Below are 19,531 nucleotides of genomic sequence, written 5' to 3' on the forward strand. Positions count from 1 at the left end.
TTTTAATTTGATAAGTTTCTAATCCGTATCTTAATTGGATCAAACCCAAATCAATCCGACCCAACTCATTGTTAGGTCTAGTATGTTTACAGGATTTAACAATTGATTAGCTGAAGCAAGTGAGTAATAATGGGGATTAAGGTAGGAGTTATGATTCAAATGGGATTGCTAAAATATCAAGTAGAATAAAAGAAGATAGAGGATGAAAGTGGAGACATGCACCACGTTTTTAATTAGTTAAGTTGCTCTTAATAGTATTCTTATTGGGATCAACACAGAAGATAGAAAGGCTTGTGGTTCATCATTTATGGGTGGTTCCTCGAAAAGATGTAGGGGTAGTTCATAACTTAAGTACTTGACCTCAGTCAAACTTCTCTTGGAGAATGAATCGGTTTAGCTGTGGCTGATGAAAATGATCAGTTGACGGCTAATTCAGTTGTTTGGTAATGTTGTGCAAAAGCTGAGGTGTGTTTGAAAATGGAGATAAGATGTGAGACATATGTGCCATTTATAATTTGATAAACACAATCTACCAAGAAAAGAAAATGATAAACACAAAAACAGCTAGAGAAAGAGAGAAAAAACCGGCTCTAAGCTCTATTAATTAGTATATATCCATATACCAAAAGAAAGTTAACAACTTACTATATACTATTATTTAAATAATGCCATCTTTTTTATAAATTTATAGGCAAAATTTAAGTACCTCAAGAGAGATATCCAAGGTTCAAATCCTCATTCCTCTAACTATTATGCAAAAAATCAAAATCAAAATACAATTAATTCTTTTCATAAAAAAAAAAAAAATTCTCAAACTCATCATATCTTGAAGTTAAAAAAAAAAAAAAAAAATTCCACATGAACCAGCATAATACCTATGTTTATCTTTATTATATATATATACACACACACACAACACTGTATGTTTATAAAAATATAATAATAAATAACAAGGTGTGATTTCAAAAATAAACTATATATACTATAATAATAAAATAAAAAAGCTATATATGTAATAGGTTTAAATGGGAATATTGTGGGATACTGGAATAATGTACATACCTTATGGAAACCGAAGCCTAAGAGCTTTGCCATAGAAAAGTTGGCAAAGAAGACTACATGTATTAATTGTAGGAATAAAAGTCATTCATGTGCAATGGGAAATCTGTTACACTTTCGGAAATTTAATGAATACCGACTTATTTGCACATATTTTCTGAGATATTCTCGCTATATCACAGTCCAAAAACAAGTCCTCCTCGCTTCCCAAATCTTCTTATTCTTCTTCCATCTTATGAAACCTTTTCCTCTTTAAGTCTTATAACCTTTGTTTTCAATCTCTCTCTCTCTCTGTATCTCTCTTTCTTTGCTTCTTAGCTGTTTATTCCTTTTTCTCGTGCCTTCTCTTTTCTCCTTCCAATGGATTTTGATGAGCAAGAAAACCAGCTTGACGAGATGGAGAAGGTGAAAGGGTCATCTTCGTTAGAGACTTTGGCTTATGGTGAAAACAAAAGGCCAAAAGCCACAAAAGAGAGCGAGAGCGATCAGAATATTCATCAGGATATACGTATCTGTGACTTCTGTGGCAAAACTTTTAACGGTGGAAAAGCTTTAGGAGGCCACAGAAGATCTCATCTTCAAGCTATGAAGCTTGATCTTTCCAAGAACAGCATCAAGAAACATGTCTTTCAGGGTCATACTGATTCGGGTTTGGCGGCGAAGACTGTCAATTATGATCTGATGGCTGATAAGCTTACGTGCTGTATATGTAACAAAAATTTCCCATCAACGAAATCGCTTTCTGGACACATGAGGTCTCATCCTGATAGAGATTGGAGGGGCATTCAACCTCCTCCCATAGCTGATCAAAACAGTCCTAGTACTAGTTCGGGCAGGTCATATTCTGAGGACCATGAAGTGGATGATGATGATGATCATCTTCATAATAGCTCAGCTGAGACATACGTGAGATCTGGTGTTGATCTTCTGAGCTATGTATCTAACTGGTCCAAGTCTGACAAGAGAGGAAGGAAGTGTATTGATAGCACCGAGGCTGCACAGAATCTCATGTGTTTATCTCGTGATAAGAGTTTCTTTAGTCTCAATCCGTACATAGCTGCAAGAAGTAATAGTTGTGGTAAAGAAGGACAAGAAAAGCACATAGTGGAGCTGACTGAGAGCAAGAAAACTAAAGGTGGCAGTCCAGGTAAACCCTTTAAAGATAGTTATGAAGTTAGTGGAAAAAACATGAAGAAGAAGAAAGTGAAGAATTGGAAAAAGATGTTGAAAGATTTAGAACAAGAAGATCTTGGCTTGATTGATGATGATAAAGGCAGCTATAAGTGCAGCGATTGTGGTAAACCTTTCCCAACTTTCCAGGCATTGGGTGGTCACAGATCAAGTCACAACAAAGAGAAGAAGAAACAAGCAACAAATGCATTATTTGTAGATGATGAGATCGAAGAAGAAAGCATTATTAAGACATTCCCTATGAATGGGGATCTTGATGACGGGCATAGAAGATGTGATTCTACAGGACTAGTTGAAGCTCCTCCATCGAGTGAAGTAGTATCACCAGGAGGTACTGATGAAGCTAAAATAGCATCCTCTGGAGAAGTCAATCAGAGTGGTCAAAGAATATTGGATTTTGATCTTAATCAACCTTGTAATCTCATGGACGATGAAGGTATTGAGTCTACCTTCAATCTGTTGTAAACCTGTGATATCTTGATATTGGTCATGCATCTTCTTTCCTTGCTAGTTAGTGATGTTATTGAACTTTCTACCTTTGCTGCTTGGATTTTAGATTCAAGATTTAGTTTTTCAAACTTTGGCTTCTCATATCTAGTTATACATGTCTCTTTTGTTCTTGAATTTAGTTGTTTCTGTATCACAGACAAGATTGTTTTTGTTATTGATTGCTTGGAGGAACCGAGCCTAATGAACTACTTGATTAGCTAATGATTTGTAACTTAAAAAATCATGATTATTTTATGTTCATTGTTAACAATGGTTTTATACAAGATTGACTTCCAATTCGATTAAAGATAAATACTATCTTCCTATAAACAATCAACAAAACTTATCATGATTTGAACTAATCCTTATCCAAACTAATTGATTTGAATGAATACAATTTATTTTTATTTATCCAATACTAATTAAAATATATTAGGCACATAAAATGCTACTTCCTAAAAGCTTCTTATCCTTTCAAATTTAGAGGTTTTTTTTTTTTTTTTTAAATTTTTATATTGGTAAGTTAAAATTATACCTGTGATGTGTTTTGTGTTTGAATCCACGACTTCACTCTCCACTTAACAGTTAACACTTATAAAGGGATAAAGTGTCATTTCTTGTTCTTATTGACTTGGAAGAAGTGTCAAGTTGAGTTATAAGTTTATTGGCATTTTGAATTTGGACTTAGCCCCTTCACTATTACTTGTTATGCATAATCATGTGGTCAGGTTTTGCTACAAAGAAAATATCCAAAAGACATCTGATTCTTTCTAATTATAATGAAGATGTTAATTAGCCAGAAGAACATGTTCATCTTTGGTTATGTATTTTTGTTATTACCTGCTGAAATTTATTTTGGGATAGCTCTGATATCCCTTTGGTTTATCTGACTTTGTTTCATGATGTTCGAGTATCAGTACTGAAGATGATTATTGAAAGCAAAGTAGACTATTTCCTTTTTTTTTTACTATTTGGTGGTGATATCAAAATATCAAATGCTCATCTACTTGTAATCTTGTATAAGCTTTCACTCAACAGTAGATATTACAGCTGGTAGAATTTCTGGAGTGCACAACAGGTTTTGGTGAGTGCGTGCACACCACTCAAATTTTTAAAAAAGTTTAGAGGTATTTATTGTATATGAAAGAGATTTTAAATCTTATAATTAGCCAATTAGGGCATGTTTAGGGGGTAAGATTAGATTTTGTGAGTTTAAACTCCTTACCTTTTGAATTACTGGTAAATCATTATTCAGAAAGAGCTAATTTTAGATATTTTGAAATTTTAATCTGGATTAAAAATAAAATAAAATAACTTATTTGACCATTATGAATCTATATATGATAGGTGAACTCTTGATTTTTTATAAGTGCAAAAAAATAAATTCTTATTTTTTAGGTGAGATTTTTTTTTTTTTTTTTAGATGGTTAAATATATTTACCTTGCTCTCTTGGAGAGGTACCAACTCACTAAAATGGTGCAGTAGTTTTTAGGCGAGAAATTAGAATCACATATTGTGGTATTGAGACAATTTTTTCATATGTTTATGGGTTCCTTTATATTAAAAAAATAATATATAAAAGTTTTGGGTCTTAAAACTCCAACAATGCATAAAATTAAACAATTGCTGTCAATACTCAATAGTAGGATTGAGTTTCTTTCATTATAGTACCAAATCAAAAATATGAATTTCAATCGTATAATTTGATTGCACCAACGAAACATTAAAACTTTGATAATAACAAAAACAATTTTCATTATTTATTTCAAAAAAACTGTCTTTTCAAAGAATTTGAAACTCACAAATTATAACTTGTTAAACACTTAAACTACACCATGATAAATTACTTAGCAAAATAGAAGAAAAAAAAAAGTGTAGAAGCTGTCAATTTAGTCACTGTCTATCGTTGAATATTTACACATGCTTCTAAGAAAAATAGACAGCGACTAAATTGAAGATATTGTAAAATTTTTGGTGGCATGGTGAAATTTGTAGAGAGAATATCACAGGTGCAATTATCGTTTGAGTCTGCAAATTGAGGAAATATTGAATGGCAAAGCATGAAAAAGTAGAAGTTCAATGTTATATTATTGTTATTATTAATGTATGATAATTGCATTTGTGCCTTTACATTTTCTATATAATTATTCATTGCAATTTTATAGAGCATATTTTTTTCAGCAGAGAAGCCTGTACATTAGCATTTAAAATCTAAAAGTAATTAAGAAGAAGAAATAATAACCGGTTAAGAATGAGAAGTTCAGAGAAGTTAAAACTTAAAATTTTAAGTAAAAGTTTGTCAATAAAAGGGGATTAATGAGACTTTTTTTTTTTTTTAAGAGAGTTTCATCAACCTATGGTTTAATGAGACTTAAATGCGAGGTATTGGGATAGTAAAAGTCAATTGTTTGTTTGCATTTACATCAAATTAAATGACTCTTTTGCCTCTCTTTTTTTTTTTTTTTTTTTTCTCTTTTTATCGAATTCTAATTTGTCCTTTAACCTTTGTCAAAGTTTCTCAAAAAAGAAATTTGTTAACCATTTGTGAAAATTATTTTTTGTCCTTAGTTAGTTTTTTTTTTTTTTTAAATCAATTTGAAGTTAACATTAAGGGTATTTTGAAAATAATGAAAAATGTACATCAAGAGTCATATTTTCTTAACATATAGAGGCACTCCAAGATTTTCAAACTTCAACTGGGTAAAAATCCTAGTAAAAAGAAAAAAACTAGGTAAAAATTAATTAGGGAAATTTTTTTTAGAAGAAGAAATGTCTTTGAAAAAAAAATTAGGGAAATTTAAGTTTCTTTGAAAAAAACCAATGTATCGAGACATAATTATTACAAAATTTTCACAACTTCTTAAAGTAGTTGACTATGAATGGTAGACAACTACTACCTTTACATTGATCTATTACTTTTTTTTCCCCCCACTAATTACAGTCAATTGCTTTAGCAAATTGTGGAATAAGTTGTGTCCCTAAATTAATTTTGAAACAATAATATTGTTTTTTTTTTTTGTATTATTCAATACAATAATGTGGGTATATCCAATTAGGAAACTTAGGTACAACACTTAAAGAATTGCAGCTATATTTTGACCAATTTAACTTATTATACCCATTCTCTTCTCAAAAAAAAAAAAAAACTTATTACACCCATAATTTTAGTAACTGCCAAAAATTTAAAATTCTCACCAGCCTAGAATAATAATTTTACAGTTGCATCGATTGAAAAGAATTTTGTGGGGTCAATGATGAGAAATTTATTGAAAAATTAGGATAATTTTTCAATTTAAAAATGTATGAATAGATTACCTTACCATAATATATATATATATATATATATATATATATATATATGTATGTATGTATGTATGTAGTTATATGTATATATGTATTTTAAGGTGGTTCTCCTGCTAGGGCCTAACAAATTAATAAATCCATTGATCATAATTCCTGTGTCCCCCTCTTTCTTCTAAAATCAATTGTGCCTTCTAGGCCTTTTTATTTACCAATAAATAAATAAAAATTTTCTTGTCTTCTCCATAAAAAACCAAATCGGCAAAATCCCCATCCCGAAACACCAAGTCTGTTAAATCTCAATGCTAGACGTGACCTGTTGCAAAGTTGTGAGCGGAAGTTGTGTTTGTTTTGTTGAGAAGGTAAAAATTTGGACAATAGATGCTGTTAGATAGCATTTACAAGGGGAATAAAGGGATGACTATAATTTTTCCTCTCTATAATAAGTATATGTAAGATTAAAGGAAAATTTCAAAAGCTAGGGGGAGCCATGGCCCCCCTTGGCACCCCCTGGCTCCGCCTGTGGGCCCCATGTACTCAATTGAGTATTTTTTAAAAAACATTATTCACTTATAATTAAAAAATAATAATAATAAAGTACATGTATTTAATTGTGATTATTCTTAATTGAACTTGTGCATATGACATGGTTATAACTTAATAAGCTAGCAATCTTGTCAATTCTACTTAGGTTGCCATTTCGGTTTGTCTATAATTTCTTCACAGTGCTCTACCATATCATTTATTTATTTTTGAGAAATAATTATAACATGCTGTTAACCCCGCAGCTCGAACCCTTTCTCCTCTAAACTCCATGCACTTTGTATATGAGGAAGTGTCAATTCAGCAACAAAGCCTTTGGCTACCATATCATTTATTAATTCAAAATCAAATAATACATGTTTATATATCATCATTATATAACATGTCAACTATGATAAAGTAAATTAAAAAAAAAACACACATTCTTAATGGGAAAAAAAATGTCATAGGTGAGTTAGGTAATGAAAAAAGAAAAAGTTTTAGCAACCAAAAAAAAAAAAAAAAGAGTTTGCACGCAACTCTTGGGCAGAACATGTGCATTATATTATTACTAAAACCATGTCTTCCAAGTTCAGCACCGAAGTACAACCAACCAACACCATAATGTGCAAAGGAACAACAATACCATAAAAACTTTCCACCAACAGCATAAAGTTTGAGAATAAACTCCCTATCAAATATAACAAATAGTTTCAAAGATGACTAAAGTTCCAGGAAGATTTCAATAATCTCCAAAAAGTTTATAGGAGTCAAGAAGAGTTCTCTCATGCGCAATATCAAAGTCACATCCTTTCTTAATATAGGCAACAGTCAGAGCACCAATTTGCTAGTAGCCATTGCTATATTCTTCACCAAGAAGTGCCCCTATGGCATCTGTAAGAGTGGACTGATTCTTACCATGCTCATTATAATGCCCAAACCAACCCAGGTCAAGTAAAGCATCGGGCCTGGTAAAGTCTCTCTGAGTTGAAAGTTCTTTCTTAATGACATAATGGGTTCGATCCTGATTGACTGTTTCAGGCATACTACTGCACCCTGCATAAAACATGTGACAGACTTTTTCAGCACAGCTATATTGTTCAATCTTAGAAAGTTAATGTGATGTAAAAAATTCTCACCCAGCACAGTTTCGACTGATTGGTGTTCGTCCATGGAGCTTCCACTTAGAGGAGTATATTCACTGAATACTGATGCAGCAGAATGACCTAGAGGTGAATTTGGCTCACCATGTGCTTCCCATTTTGTCTTATTACAGGGATTCATGGGCGAACTTTCCACCACATCTGCTGGCATGAAAGAAGTGTCTGATGTTTGCTGGGGTGAGTTCTTTGAGCCTTTTAAAGTCTGCGACTCATAGAGTATGGCTTCCAACAAACCACTGCTCCTTGGTGAAAGACAATCTGAATGAGTCTGCTCTGTTGGAGGAGACTGGATCAAACTATCAACAGACTCAAGTGAAGGCAGTGGGGAAGTAGGGGTGCCCCAGCTGCCAGGTTGAGTTTCTGAATATTGGAGTGAAGGGAGCTCCAACTTCATAGCCTCAGATATGGGCTCGGAAGAAGAAGAATTGCCATTTAAAAGGGCATGGCTGCCAGGAAGAACACCTGATGGTAACTGGTCATTGGTGTTATGATAAGGAAAAGTTATAGAAGGCAAGTTAAAGGGTTCAGCAACATTCTCATAAGTATTATCCATGTAGTGACTGAATATTGGAAGAGCACCACTGACACTGACATCCGGACCAGGGAACATGGTCTCTGACCCTCGGAGGCGTTTGAAGGGATAAATTGTTGGGATCTTGAAGTTATATGGACGGGATGAACCAATACCTTGTTTGAGCAAGCTGCTTGCAGGAATATCAAGAAGTTTTGGCGAATAAGAGAGATACTCACGATCAAGATCCAAATCTTTGAATTTCACATCAGGAATCTCCAAATCGTCTCCCTGCAAGTGATCATGATGGTGTGCGTCCCCCGTTGGCAAAGTACTCTTTTGGTTGTCTCGACTCCCATTCAATACTTGTAAACACACTTCAGGTGGATAAATTGGTGCGCCAGCTCGTTGCAGTCTCTTAATCCTTGTATTCCAGTAATTCTTTATTTCATTATCAGTACGTCCAGGCAACTGTTAAACGGAGAGAAGGAGAAATGTGAAAAGGGAGGTCAGTCTATCTCTGACCATATGCAAATACATCACCAAAATGAATAAACAACCAAGTCAGGAGGCCTTAAAACCGAATGACTACAAATTAGAAGAAATCTAGTGTTGCAAGTACTAGTAAAAGATGAAACATAGTCAACATTGTGCTCTCTGCACAACTATCTTTGGCTGCAAGGATTAAAAATGTGGAATTTTCAGTACGACAACCACAATTATTTTGACCAAAGCAATTAAATGAATAAGACTAAGTGGACTTAATTTTCAATAATGGATACTTAATTCTCTATTTACATAGAAAGAAAATCAAGTCTACAAAAATATTGGAACCAATGCAAATAGATGAATTATGTCATGTATGATTAATAAAACCAGAATGTTGGCTATATTACTCAATTAAACATCCTGATGGGACAAGCTAGGCAGTTTGAGAGGGTTTACAAGAGATGGGGATCCAACTTCTAAAGCACATATTTCATTTGTGAGCCCGCCTGAGATTTATCTATCTAGTTTGCTTGTTTGAAGCTTTTATTTTAATGGGATCTTATGTTTGTTTCTTAGTTGCAGCTTATTTAATGTATTCTTCTTAAAGTGTTTTCTTCTATTTGAAGTCAGTTAGCATTTTAGAACCTTTCTCAGGTAGTTTTTTATGTAACTTCAGTACAAAAGCATATGCAGCCATCCTGTTTGAGGATTTAGATACAATATTTTTTTTTGGAAACCATAAAATGGTGCTTCCCACAATTGAATCATTGTTTGGCTAATATTTTCTGAATACAGTATTCAGAAAATTATTTCCCTATTCAAAACAAGATTTTGAAAACAATTGAGAGAATGTGTTCAAGATACAGAAAATGTTTTTAATGGCATAGTTGTAAATAAATTGAAAATAGTAGACTCCACAGATTTTCCCAAACTCTTTTATTTCTTAAATTACGAAGCTTATTTTTATCACCAAAAAAATTCTCACGTTTTAAATTTCAAGCTTATCATTATCTAAAAATAAAGAAAGAAAGAAATGTACATTAGTTCTATTCCCACACTTCAATTTAAAGCTTATCATTATCCAAAATAATAATAATAATAATAATAATAATAATAATTTACATGTGTAAAATATAATTTTTTTAATCTCAAAGTTGAAATGGTCTCCCCAAACCATGGTTTTAAAAACCAGACGGGCCGGTCCAACTGGTTTGATTGGGAACTAGGCAGAAGTCTGGTTTGATAAAAACCCTCAAAACCGGTAAAAGCCAACCCAAAACCGGGTTGAACCGGGAACCGGAGGCAAAAACGGTTTTTGCCCTGGTCCGGTTTTTAAAACCATGCCCCCAACATCTTTTTTTTTTTTTTAATTCTGTTTTAAGTATTTTGAAAATTGTTCTTAAAAGTGGAAGTCAAACACATAAGATAAAACTTATTATCTGAAACTGTTTTGAAAACAAACATTTTCTTCCTCTTGTTTTCCCTTTTCTTTATCTATTTTTCTGACACAAACTGTTCACTATATCCACAAATCCAACAATTTTAGTACTCACCAGAATTTTAATCCTAAATTCCTGAAACCTAAGTTAACATCCTAATCACTAACCCTAATTATAGACATAAATCCTTATTAATCCCGCTGGTACTGTGCCACATCCTCTTCAAAGAAGGAGGTTGTAAGCTCTTCCTCATTTTTTAAGCACAAAAGCAATCGTAGTCTGACAGTTTCTAGAATACGTTTTTGAACCAGCTTCCTTCAATACAGATAGGGTCCTAGTGTGAAGTGACCCAGGAAAAGTGGTAGATAAATTTCTTCAAAAGATAATAAGAACATAAGTTAAAAGCATCACAGGAAGATTTTCATATGGTATATCCAAAAACTTTGTAAAAAGAGAAGAAATCCTGAAATGTAATTAAGTTGCATGCATCTGTATATCATATGGTTTATAATACTGGAATAAGGTTAAAAGCCAGCCAATTATTCATACATCTTACAAGAATTATTACAGCCATTCTCACCCAACAGAACTCTTGTAGTATTTAAAGCAAGACTTCCAAATTTCAGAATAAAATATAATAAACTTCAGGCCCTTCAATTATTAAAGAAGGGCAAGTATCTGAGAATGAGGACAGATGCTCAAAAATCCAGTATATTTGTTTGTGCTGGTGACATGTGTATGACATGCTTTGAGCATCTAACCCCATAAGAAATTTTGTTCTTATGTCTGCCAAACAAGAGACTATTAAGTGGTAAAGCCAGCCCAATTCTGAAGGGCAGCTCAAGAACCTAAAGAAGCTCTGAGATGGAAATTTAAAAGCTGCTCTAAATGAAGTGTGAATCAGTCTGATGTTGACGAAAGCTTGCCATAAAATCAGCATATTTTAAAATTAAGCACTTCAAAAGAGACAATATAGAAAAACAATGTACAAATATTATAGTTACATAGAGAATTGTGCCGTTTTGTGATTCAGACTAGCAATATTGTTTAGTAGCAAAGTACCAAAACTCTAGCCATGGGAACACCACATTAGTATTAAACACATCATACAGAGGCAAAACAAAAAAGTGAGAGAAGCGGTCAATAACACAATTTAAAAGGCATGAGAGTAATTTAAATCAGAGTTTCTATCCATCATTCAAATAAATTTTTTTTTTTTAAATAATCAGAGAAAACAAGTGTTAGTGCCTCTCCGCCAGAATCACATTATTGAATCCATTATAATTGTGTCAAGAGCACCCAAAAGGTGGTATCACAACAACAACAACAACAACAACAAAAAAAAAAAAAAAAAAAAAAAAAAGAGCACCCAAAAGGAAAACTGGATTTATGAGACTATAGACAATTATATGGCACTATGTTCACATCAGACATCATGTTCAGCATAGTACTTTCTGGACATGACAAGGTATATGTTTACTGCCTCAGACACGCCTAAAAATCAATGTCCCTCTACCTTGACATATGCACGTCTAGCCTTACAAGAGTCCATGAACAAATTAAAAAAAAAATCTGGTTTTTAAGTATATGCATTTAAATATGTGGGTGTCTAGGTGTGGGTATGCATGTCTACATGTGTCCATGAACTGAAGATTGTGCTGTATGCACATGTATAATCTAATTCCTGCCAATGAAACATAGCATGATGTGGTACACTATCACTGAACATAGCATTCACATTTAAACGTAACTAGAAAAAATAGATCTATAACATTGTATATTCATTAGAAATTAAAATGAAGACGGAAAAGGGCCACAAACCTCTGCAGCCATTCGAGCCCATTTGTTTCCCATCATAGCATGGAGTTCAATGATACGGCGCTCTTCCTCTGGATTGAACCCACCCTTCTTTAAATCTGGTCTTAAATGATTTGCCCATCTTAGACGGCAGCTTTTTCCACACCGGGAAAGTCCTGAGTGCTTCTGGACAGCATTCCAGTTCCCCTCTCCATGCTTTTTAACATATTCCACCAAGATTGCATCTTCTGCTGATGTCCATGGGCCTTTCTTCAAACCACCCCCTACTCCCAAGCTTCCTCCAGCGCAAGCTTCTTGAATTGATGCCAAATCTCGGCGACCCTTGGATATTTTTCTTTTCTCACTGTCATTTGTTGCACCCATCATCTCCTTGAATATGCCTAAATGAGAAGGAAATTTAACATACCAGCATATAAAGATTGAGCAAGTGAGCTGGTATATCAGAATATGTAAAAGTAAAACATAAAAATTTAATTGAAGGGAAATGGTTTTAGGTGTTAGATAGACAAGAAACTGCTCTGAAATTAGGACTTAAAAACAACAACAACAACAATTTCAACAGACACTTACCCTTGGAATTCATTTGGCACATAATTTTTGCACTTTTAGACCTGATCTGACTGAAGAGAAAGGAAATTAACTAAGAAACTAAAGCTAGCCCTACAAAAGGCCTTAATAAATTACTCGCTTAAAAGGAAAATTATTCAATACTCCAGGTGTAATGCCCTCCCTCTCACATGAATGATGAGTTTCATTATGAATTTAATTAGTAGGACCCACTATTATGTGAAACACCTCAAAATCGGAATGCTTAATAATTACTCTTAATGAAAACCAAAAAAGGACTAAAAGACAAAAAAAGTAACACCAACACTTTCAAGCCGCAAATTTCCCAAACTACAAAGCATGAGGGGGGAAGAACTACATATTTTAAATATAAGCACCTTTTCAGGGAGAGGGAGAAGAATTATAATTCTACAATATGAATCCTTTGTTGAAAGATTGTTGTGTTTGACATTTCCCAAAATGAGGAAAAAGTTTAAGACCCAAAAACTCTTATTAAATTATCTTTTTTATTTTTGTCACAACATCTTTTAAACAAACAGGACAGAATTTAGAAGACTTGAACTTTGAGCAAAATGAATACAAGATTGGTTAATCTGTAAACTTCAGAGGAGTCACTCAAAGTATTTAGTTAACAAAGTCTAGTACTATAACTAGCTGGATACAAGTGGAACAACAGAAATAAAGAAAATCTGTGAAATTTTATGTGGGTCTAAGTTGATTAGTGGCTTCAGTTCTCAATGAAGGAAATTTGACACCAATGTATACTGTATATAACAACAAACAAGGAAGGAAAATGGCATGATACCTGGAATGACTGAAGATTACTTGCAGAGCTCCAAGTAGTGGTATCAACTAAACCAGAACAATAAGATGGAGTGAAGAACAAGAGTTTTTTTTTTTAATAGAAATAAAATTTAGAAAAAAAGGATAACAAGATTATCTAGGAAATTCTAAGATTACTTGAAATACTAGAATTCAATGAACATAGAAATGGTACTACCAACAAACAAACAAACAAAAAGACAAAATTGATAATAATAAAAAATAAAAAAAAGTCCCAAATCAAGGTAACAAAAACCCTTCAAAAAACAATAAAAGATGGCTGAACAATGAAGAGACTTCCGTGACTTTCTCTAACCATAGTCAGCGAAGAAGGGAGGACATGATCGAACCATAGAGTGATAGAGAGAGAAAGAGAGAGAGTGAGTGAGAGAGCTGAGGATGCTGAAGGTGATGACTGACACACAGAGAGTTTGTGTTTGTAGTACGAATTAGAATTGGAATAGGAGTGTTTTTTTTTTTTTTTTTTTTGAAAACAATGGTGAGAGAAATGAGAAATAAGGAAACAAAAAAAAACAAAGAAACCCAAGTTAAATAAAATATGTCATGTCATGAGGAGAGAAAAAGTAGGAGAGAGTAGAGGAGAAATCACCAGCTGAGCTTGAGCTAATGATTTTCTTCTCTCTCTGTAAAATTTTCAAAGTGTTTTTTGTTGTTGTTAATTCCTCCTCTTCCTCCTTTTCCTTCTCCCACTGGGTTCGGCACCTCTCTTTCTCTCTCTCTCTCTGATATTGGTAAAGGCAGAGTGTGAAGAAAAATGAATAGTGGAAATTGACCCACAAGTCCTTAGCCCCCACAGAGACTACTGACGCACTTGGAATTGATTGTTAATGTTCTAACTCAAATCAAAATCAAAGCTTTTAAATGGAAAGCTAATCATTAGTCATTACAATGATTTGGGTGTCCTATCAATTTTGAAAATGACATACTGCACAAAATTATAGGTTTGATAGTGATAGTGTGATCATGATGGGAAAACGTGTTTAGATTTGGTGCGTACTGTACATAATTGGAATTTTCTCTATGTAGTTTGTTAAAAGTATGGAAGGATAAATTTACCCTGGTTCTCACGTAAAAATTTACATGTTTATGTGTCAATTTTTGATTAAATTTCAACTTATTGAAATTAAAGTGTTAAAATCCAATCAAGAATTAACAAATAAACCAAATGTGGATTTGAGTGTGAGAACGGGTTTGTCCTTAGCATTTCTCAAAGTAAAAACACGTTAAGCAGCCAAAGTCTAGTGGAAATGGTAGTGCCCATGGTACATTTTCTCGAGCGTGTGATGGTTCTGTTGCTAGTACGAAATTTCTCAGTCAAAATAGTTGCCTTTGACTGGCGATGGAGCTAGTGCCAGTGAGAGAGAGAGAGAGAGACCACCAAAATAGCAACATGTGCTTCTCATTTCTGTTCAACAATTATCAGATATTATTATTTGTTTTTCATTTAAGATCTTCTCATTATCCTCCTTTTGGTCAGACTCAGATGTATCGCATGACTCGAATGAATATACACAACATTTTGATTTCACTCAAGTTCCTAAACCATAACATAATGAACCATACTTGAGATTCATAGGGTACAATTTGATGAAATGATCCTAGCACCTAAGTGTTCTAAACTTCCCATCGATCTTGCTCTAAACCCTCAATAATTTAAGAATTTTCACTCACTTATTCACTAGAAAATTTCAATATGATATCTTCTATAAGCTATTGATCAACTGGTTTCTTTGGCTTTCACTTTTTTAAAGGTATAATTTTCTTTCTTTCTTTCTTTTTTTACGCTAAACAAAATATAGGATCTTCAATATTATAGACTCAATTACCACCAAAATAACTGTCAAACTATTTATCATGCACTCCATTAGAAATCTCTATCTTAGTTGACCGGTGCTTTCTTTTCCAGCTTATTGGGCTTATTTAACTTATACAAAGTCTTATTAAGTGAAAGTTAATTGATGTTGACTATTAATCGAGTCCTTGTTAGCTTTTAATGACTAGTTAGGTGCATAAATCTCTTTGTAAGCAAAAATTTCCCGTAACGCACAACTCCAAAGAACTCAAAAAAGGAAAAAGAATCAACATATACTATCTTTTTTTTTTTTAAGGTCTATGTGGCACTTCATTCTTAAGATGCTCACAACGAACGTATCATACAAGTACCTTTCTTTTTCATGTACTTGGCATGCTAAAATAATCTTCAGCAAGCTCCGCAATTTACGTGACCATCTGATCTGAGCACCTCTACGTGTTGAACTGGCCAAGTTTGTGTAGCACTTTAGCTTGAGCAGGGGACATATTGACATCAATGTATCAAATTGATGGGTCTCAAATAAGAAAGAATTCATTTTAAACACTGGAAAATCATATATGGTAAGTGTCAATGCGTGAGTGTCGAACTTTAGAATGATCTTTTTTACTAGTTATCTTTAGAGTTGACTTGATTACTCTAACCCCAAGTATAGTCTTCTCCCTTTACAAAATGATTAAGTTTTTTTATTTTTTATTTTCTCCAATATTTTAGTTTATAAAAATTTTAATCCTAGCTACAACATATAAATGATGAAGGTAGATATTAGGTCAATTATTTTCAATCGATAAAAATCTATTATCTCCACATATTGTAAACCCATTATTAACTTTGGCCTCTTTTCCAAATGAGAGAAAAAGTATCATTGCGTGCGAATACACTTGATTAAGATATATCCTTTATGAAACACTTGTAACCTCGCATAATTTTTATTTATAAAACAAATTAAATCAATGTCTAATCCTCAAAATTCAAAACCTATTATCAAAAAACTCGTTAAAAAATAACAATTCCTAAGAGATTAGGAAATAATCCCAAAAGCTATTGAAAATTTTCAGAATTGAAAATAAAAAAAAAAAAAAAAAACCCGAGAGAAATAATAATTGGTCTAAGAGTATTCACATTCGGATTTCTAAAAAATACCTATTTTGCACTATAAAAAGTTACTTTATCTATCTTACCAACTCACTTAACAATACACCCGACATCTCATTTCTTATTTTTACATATGTAGATGATCATTTTTTGGAAGCTCAGCAGGAGGAAGAAGCCCAACAACGTGGGCAGAAGAAAGTTGGATAGAAAAGCCATTAAGTCCAAGCGGCAGAAATAATGGATCATAAGTCCATAAAGTGAGCAAATGGACCTTGAAGAAGCAAATGGGCCTAAAAAGGCCTGGAAAGAGAGAAGTAGCAAACCCATGGACGGGATGGACGTAGAAAAGTGAGAATGGGCCACAGCTGCCACAGCAAGCTCAAAGCAATGTAAGTAAAGAAAGTAAGGGGTAATGGAAAGTCCATAAGCCCCAAGGATGAAGTATAAAGTAATTGGGCCAAGGAAGCCCAAGAAGTTAGTAAAAGCCCATGGGAAGCACAAAATTAGAAAAATGTCAAGGATGCCTCAAGAAAGTAAATAGGGCCAAGGATGCCCAAAAGGAAGTAAACATGACACAGGAGCCCGCAAGTAGTGTAGTAAAAGGCCCAATGAGTTTATTAGGCCATCAGAAAAGAGATGAACAGCAAGCCCAAAGAGGCCAACAGTTCTGGGTCAAGTAATATCACGACAGACATGGCTAAATGATATGGCAGGAAATAATGGCAAGGCTAAGAATAAAACACAGAGAATGGCACGAAGGAGGGGAAGCCAACAATCGGGCAAAGCCCAGCAAGCCATAAAGAATGAGAAATCAGGAAAGCAGCCCACATCATAAGAAGTCAAGGACAAACAACAGAATGGGCAGACGGACCTTCAGACCGCGACAAACGCATGAGTAGTAGGTATATTTTGGACGAATATGGAAGTAAGGTACGCGTAAGGCCCAGACACCACCAGCCTATACCCATCCAATACAGGAAGTGGTGGGTCATGGGTAAGAGGTAAGAGGGCATTGTCTGGTGGTGGGGAGTGGGAAAAACTTATTTTTGTGTTTCCTGCTCAAGCTCTTTTGGAGACAGTGTCCTGCTGGGATGACATACCTCCCAAAAGAAGCAAAACTGAGTTGGAACCACTAGGTGCATGCCATGAGGGATGGAGAGAAAGAGAGCACTCACACCGTGGCAGGTAAGAATGCCACGGCAAGCAAATAAACAAAATAGTTTTCTTTGTCTGGTGATGTGGAGTGGCAAGGCCAGCACAGGTAAGTGGCGCTGGCTGGGCGACTGATCAATCAGTAATGGTCAGCAAGGACGCTCACACTAGACAAAGCCGATTAAGGGTTAAAATGGTAAAAGCTAACCGCGACATGCATTATATAATGAACCCCAACTGTGCACAGGGGGGGAGAACGAAAAACAGTAATCTCAAAAAGGAAAGAATCACAACGACTAAGTAAAACACGAAGAGATAAAAAAACGAAAGGGAAAAGAAAGAAAGAATCGGGGAGAAAAGGAAAAACAAAAAGAGAGAATAGCACAGCAGGCATGCACCAACTAGGATGATTTCCCCCTCTCCCTCTCAAACCACGCTCTCTGCTAAAGGCAAGAGGCTTCTTTGGGCACAAGTCGTTTTAGGTTCGTTCCCTTAAAGCAGTTAATTTCTTCGCCGGAGAGATTATTCGCATTGAGGAAATGGCTTCCTTCTTGATTTAGACCTTGTTACATAACTCTGCACGGCAGATTGATATTTCTTTGTGATTCAATAGGCTTATTAACACCTATTCCATATTTATTTGTATTGCTATCTCATAAAACATGTGTTTCTCGTAATAACCCACTATTTATCTTGTCTAAGTGGTGAATAAATCTCTATTTTTATCTTTATTATATCTGCCTACCGTAATTGTCATAACAGCTCTGCCTGCCAGTGGCATGTAATCAAAGTCTGGGCTAAACAGGGCATAGTTTGCGCATAAGCCGGACCAAGGTGGGTTGCAATTGGACCAGTCCCAACTCCCTGACCTAGAACACCTTGGGCCTAGCATGGCAGGAACCAATCCAGCCCAACATCACACAAAAGGCCCACCACAACATACAACCCAATCAAATAATATAAACTACACAATCAAATAATATAAAATATTCTTCTCTCTCTTCTCTCCCTATCTCTTTCTCTCCTTCACCCACAAATATAACCACCCCCACAATCAAAACTAGCCACCACCACCACAATCAATACCCATCCAAAAATCAATCCCATAACAAAAACCCAAAAAAAAAAAAAACTAAACTAAACTAAACCACAACAGCCACCACCCTCACAGTCCACCACCACTACCTAAAATCAAATAGCACCACCACCACCACCACCATCAGCATCAATGGCCACCACCACCAAATCCATACACAAAAACCCAATAAAAACAAAATAAAAGCTAAATTCGAACCACAACCCACTACCATCAACACATAGCAATCACCACCGTTGCCCACACCACCACCACCATCATCGAAAATACCCACAAAACCCAAATCCAAACACACAAAATCTATTGTTAAATCCACAAAACCCACAAGTCCAAACCCACAAAAAAACCCACAATCGGAGGTGAGAGGGAGCTGGAGATGAGAGAGGGAGGTTGAGAGAGAGAGAGAGAGAGAGAAGTGATAGAGTGATGGAGATGAGAGAATGCGTGAGGAAAGAGAAGATAATACAATATAATATTTTAGTTTTACATTCTTGCAAGTGAGAGCATTTACATAAGTCTATGCATAATAGAAAAAATGTGTAGAATTTTTACCGTTTTGCCTAAAAATGACCAACATCAATCCGTGCATAATTGTGTAAATTTATAAGTTTGCTATAGTTACCGTGTAAATTTATTATGACATTATTCATTTTGCATTTAGTTGTTTATTCTTTCTTTATGTATCTTAAGAATGAAAGAAGAGAGTAAATTGTCATTGTTATATGTGAAAAAAGAGAAACCATTAAAAAATTAAGAAAATTTGATATTTTAATGAAATATAGTATAAAATAGATAATTTGATGTAAGGTATTCTGAAAAATGAGTATGTAAAATAAACAAGTAGATTCTTATACTAAAATATACAAGAATTTTTGCACAAGTTGATGCAAATACTTGAAGGATTTATTGTAAGAAGGTTGTATATTTTTTTTAGGTTTAACAACCTGGATAAAGAATGATTTTTGGTGTTTGAGTGGGTAAAGTAG

At 34.2% G+C, this 19,531-nt stretch overlaps 2 protein-coding genes across 3 annotated transcripts; one reads left to right on the forward strand and one right to left on the reverse strand.

The window, feature by feature from the left end:
• The first annotated feature begins 1,419 nt into the window (after positions 1-1,419).
• LOC142607300 (uncharacterized) lies at positions 1,420-2,715 on the forward strand. Its single transcript, XM_075778742.1, has one exon. It carries the CDS (start codon positions 1,420-1,422, stop codon positions 2,713-2,715), a length of 1,296 nt encoding a protein of 431 aa, XP_075634857.1.
• A 4,390-nt stretch (positions 2,716-7,105) lies between these two features.
• Positions 7,106-14,280, reverse strand: LOC142606949 (transcription factor GAMYB-like). Of its 2 annotated transcripts, XM_075778326.1 has the most exons (5): positions 13,355-14,280; positions 12,553-12,602; positions 11,986-12,362; positions 7,702-8,707; positions 7,106-7,618 (listed from the first exon to the last, which is right to left on the reverse strand). In XM_075778326.1, exons 2-5 carry the CDS (start codon positions 12,572-12,574, stop codon positions 7,410-7,412), a joined length of 1,614 nt encoding a protein of 537 aa, XP_075634441.1. In that variant the 5' UTR covers positions 12,575-12,602; positions 13,355-14,280; the 3' UTR covers positions 7,106-7,409. The 2 variants fall into 2 exon arrangements, with proteins under 2 accessions (XP_075634441.1, XP_075634442.1); XM_075778327.1 differs by lacking the exon at positions 12,553-12,602.
• Between the last annotated feature and the right edge of the window lie 5,251 nt (positions 14,281-19,531).

The sequence above is a fragment of the Castanea sativa genome, chromosome 8, assembly GCF_040712315.1.
Source record: "Castanea sativa cultivar Marrone di Chiusa Pesio chromosome 8, ASM4071231v1".
In the NCBI taxonomy this organism is placed as follows: Eukaryota; Viridiplantae; Streptophyta; class Magnoliopsida; order Fagales; family Fagaceae; genus Castanea; species Castanea sativa.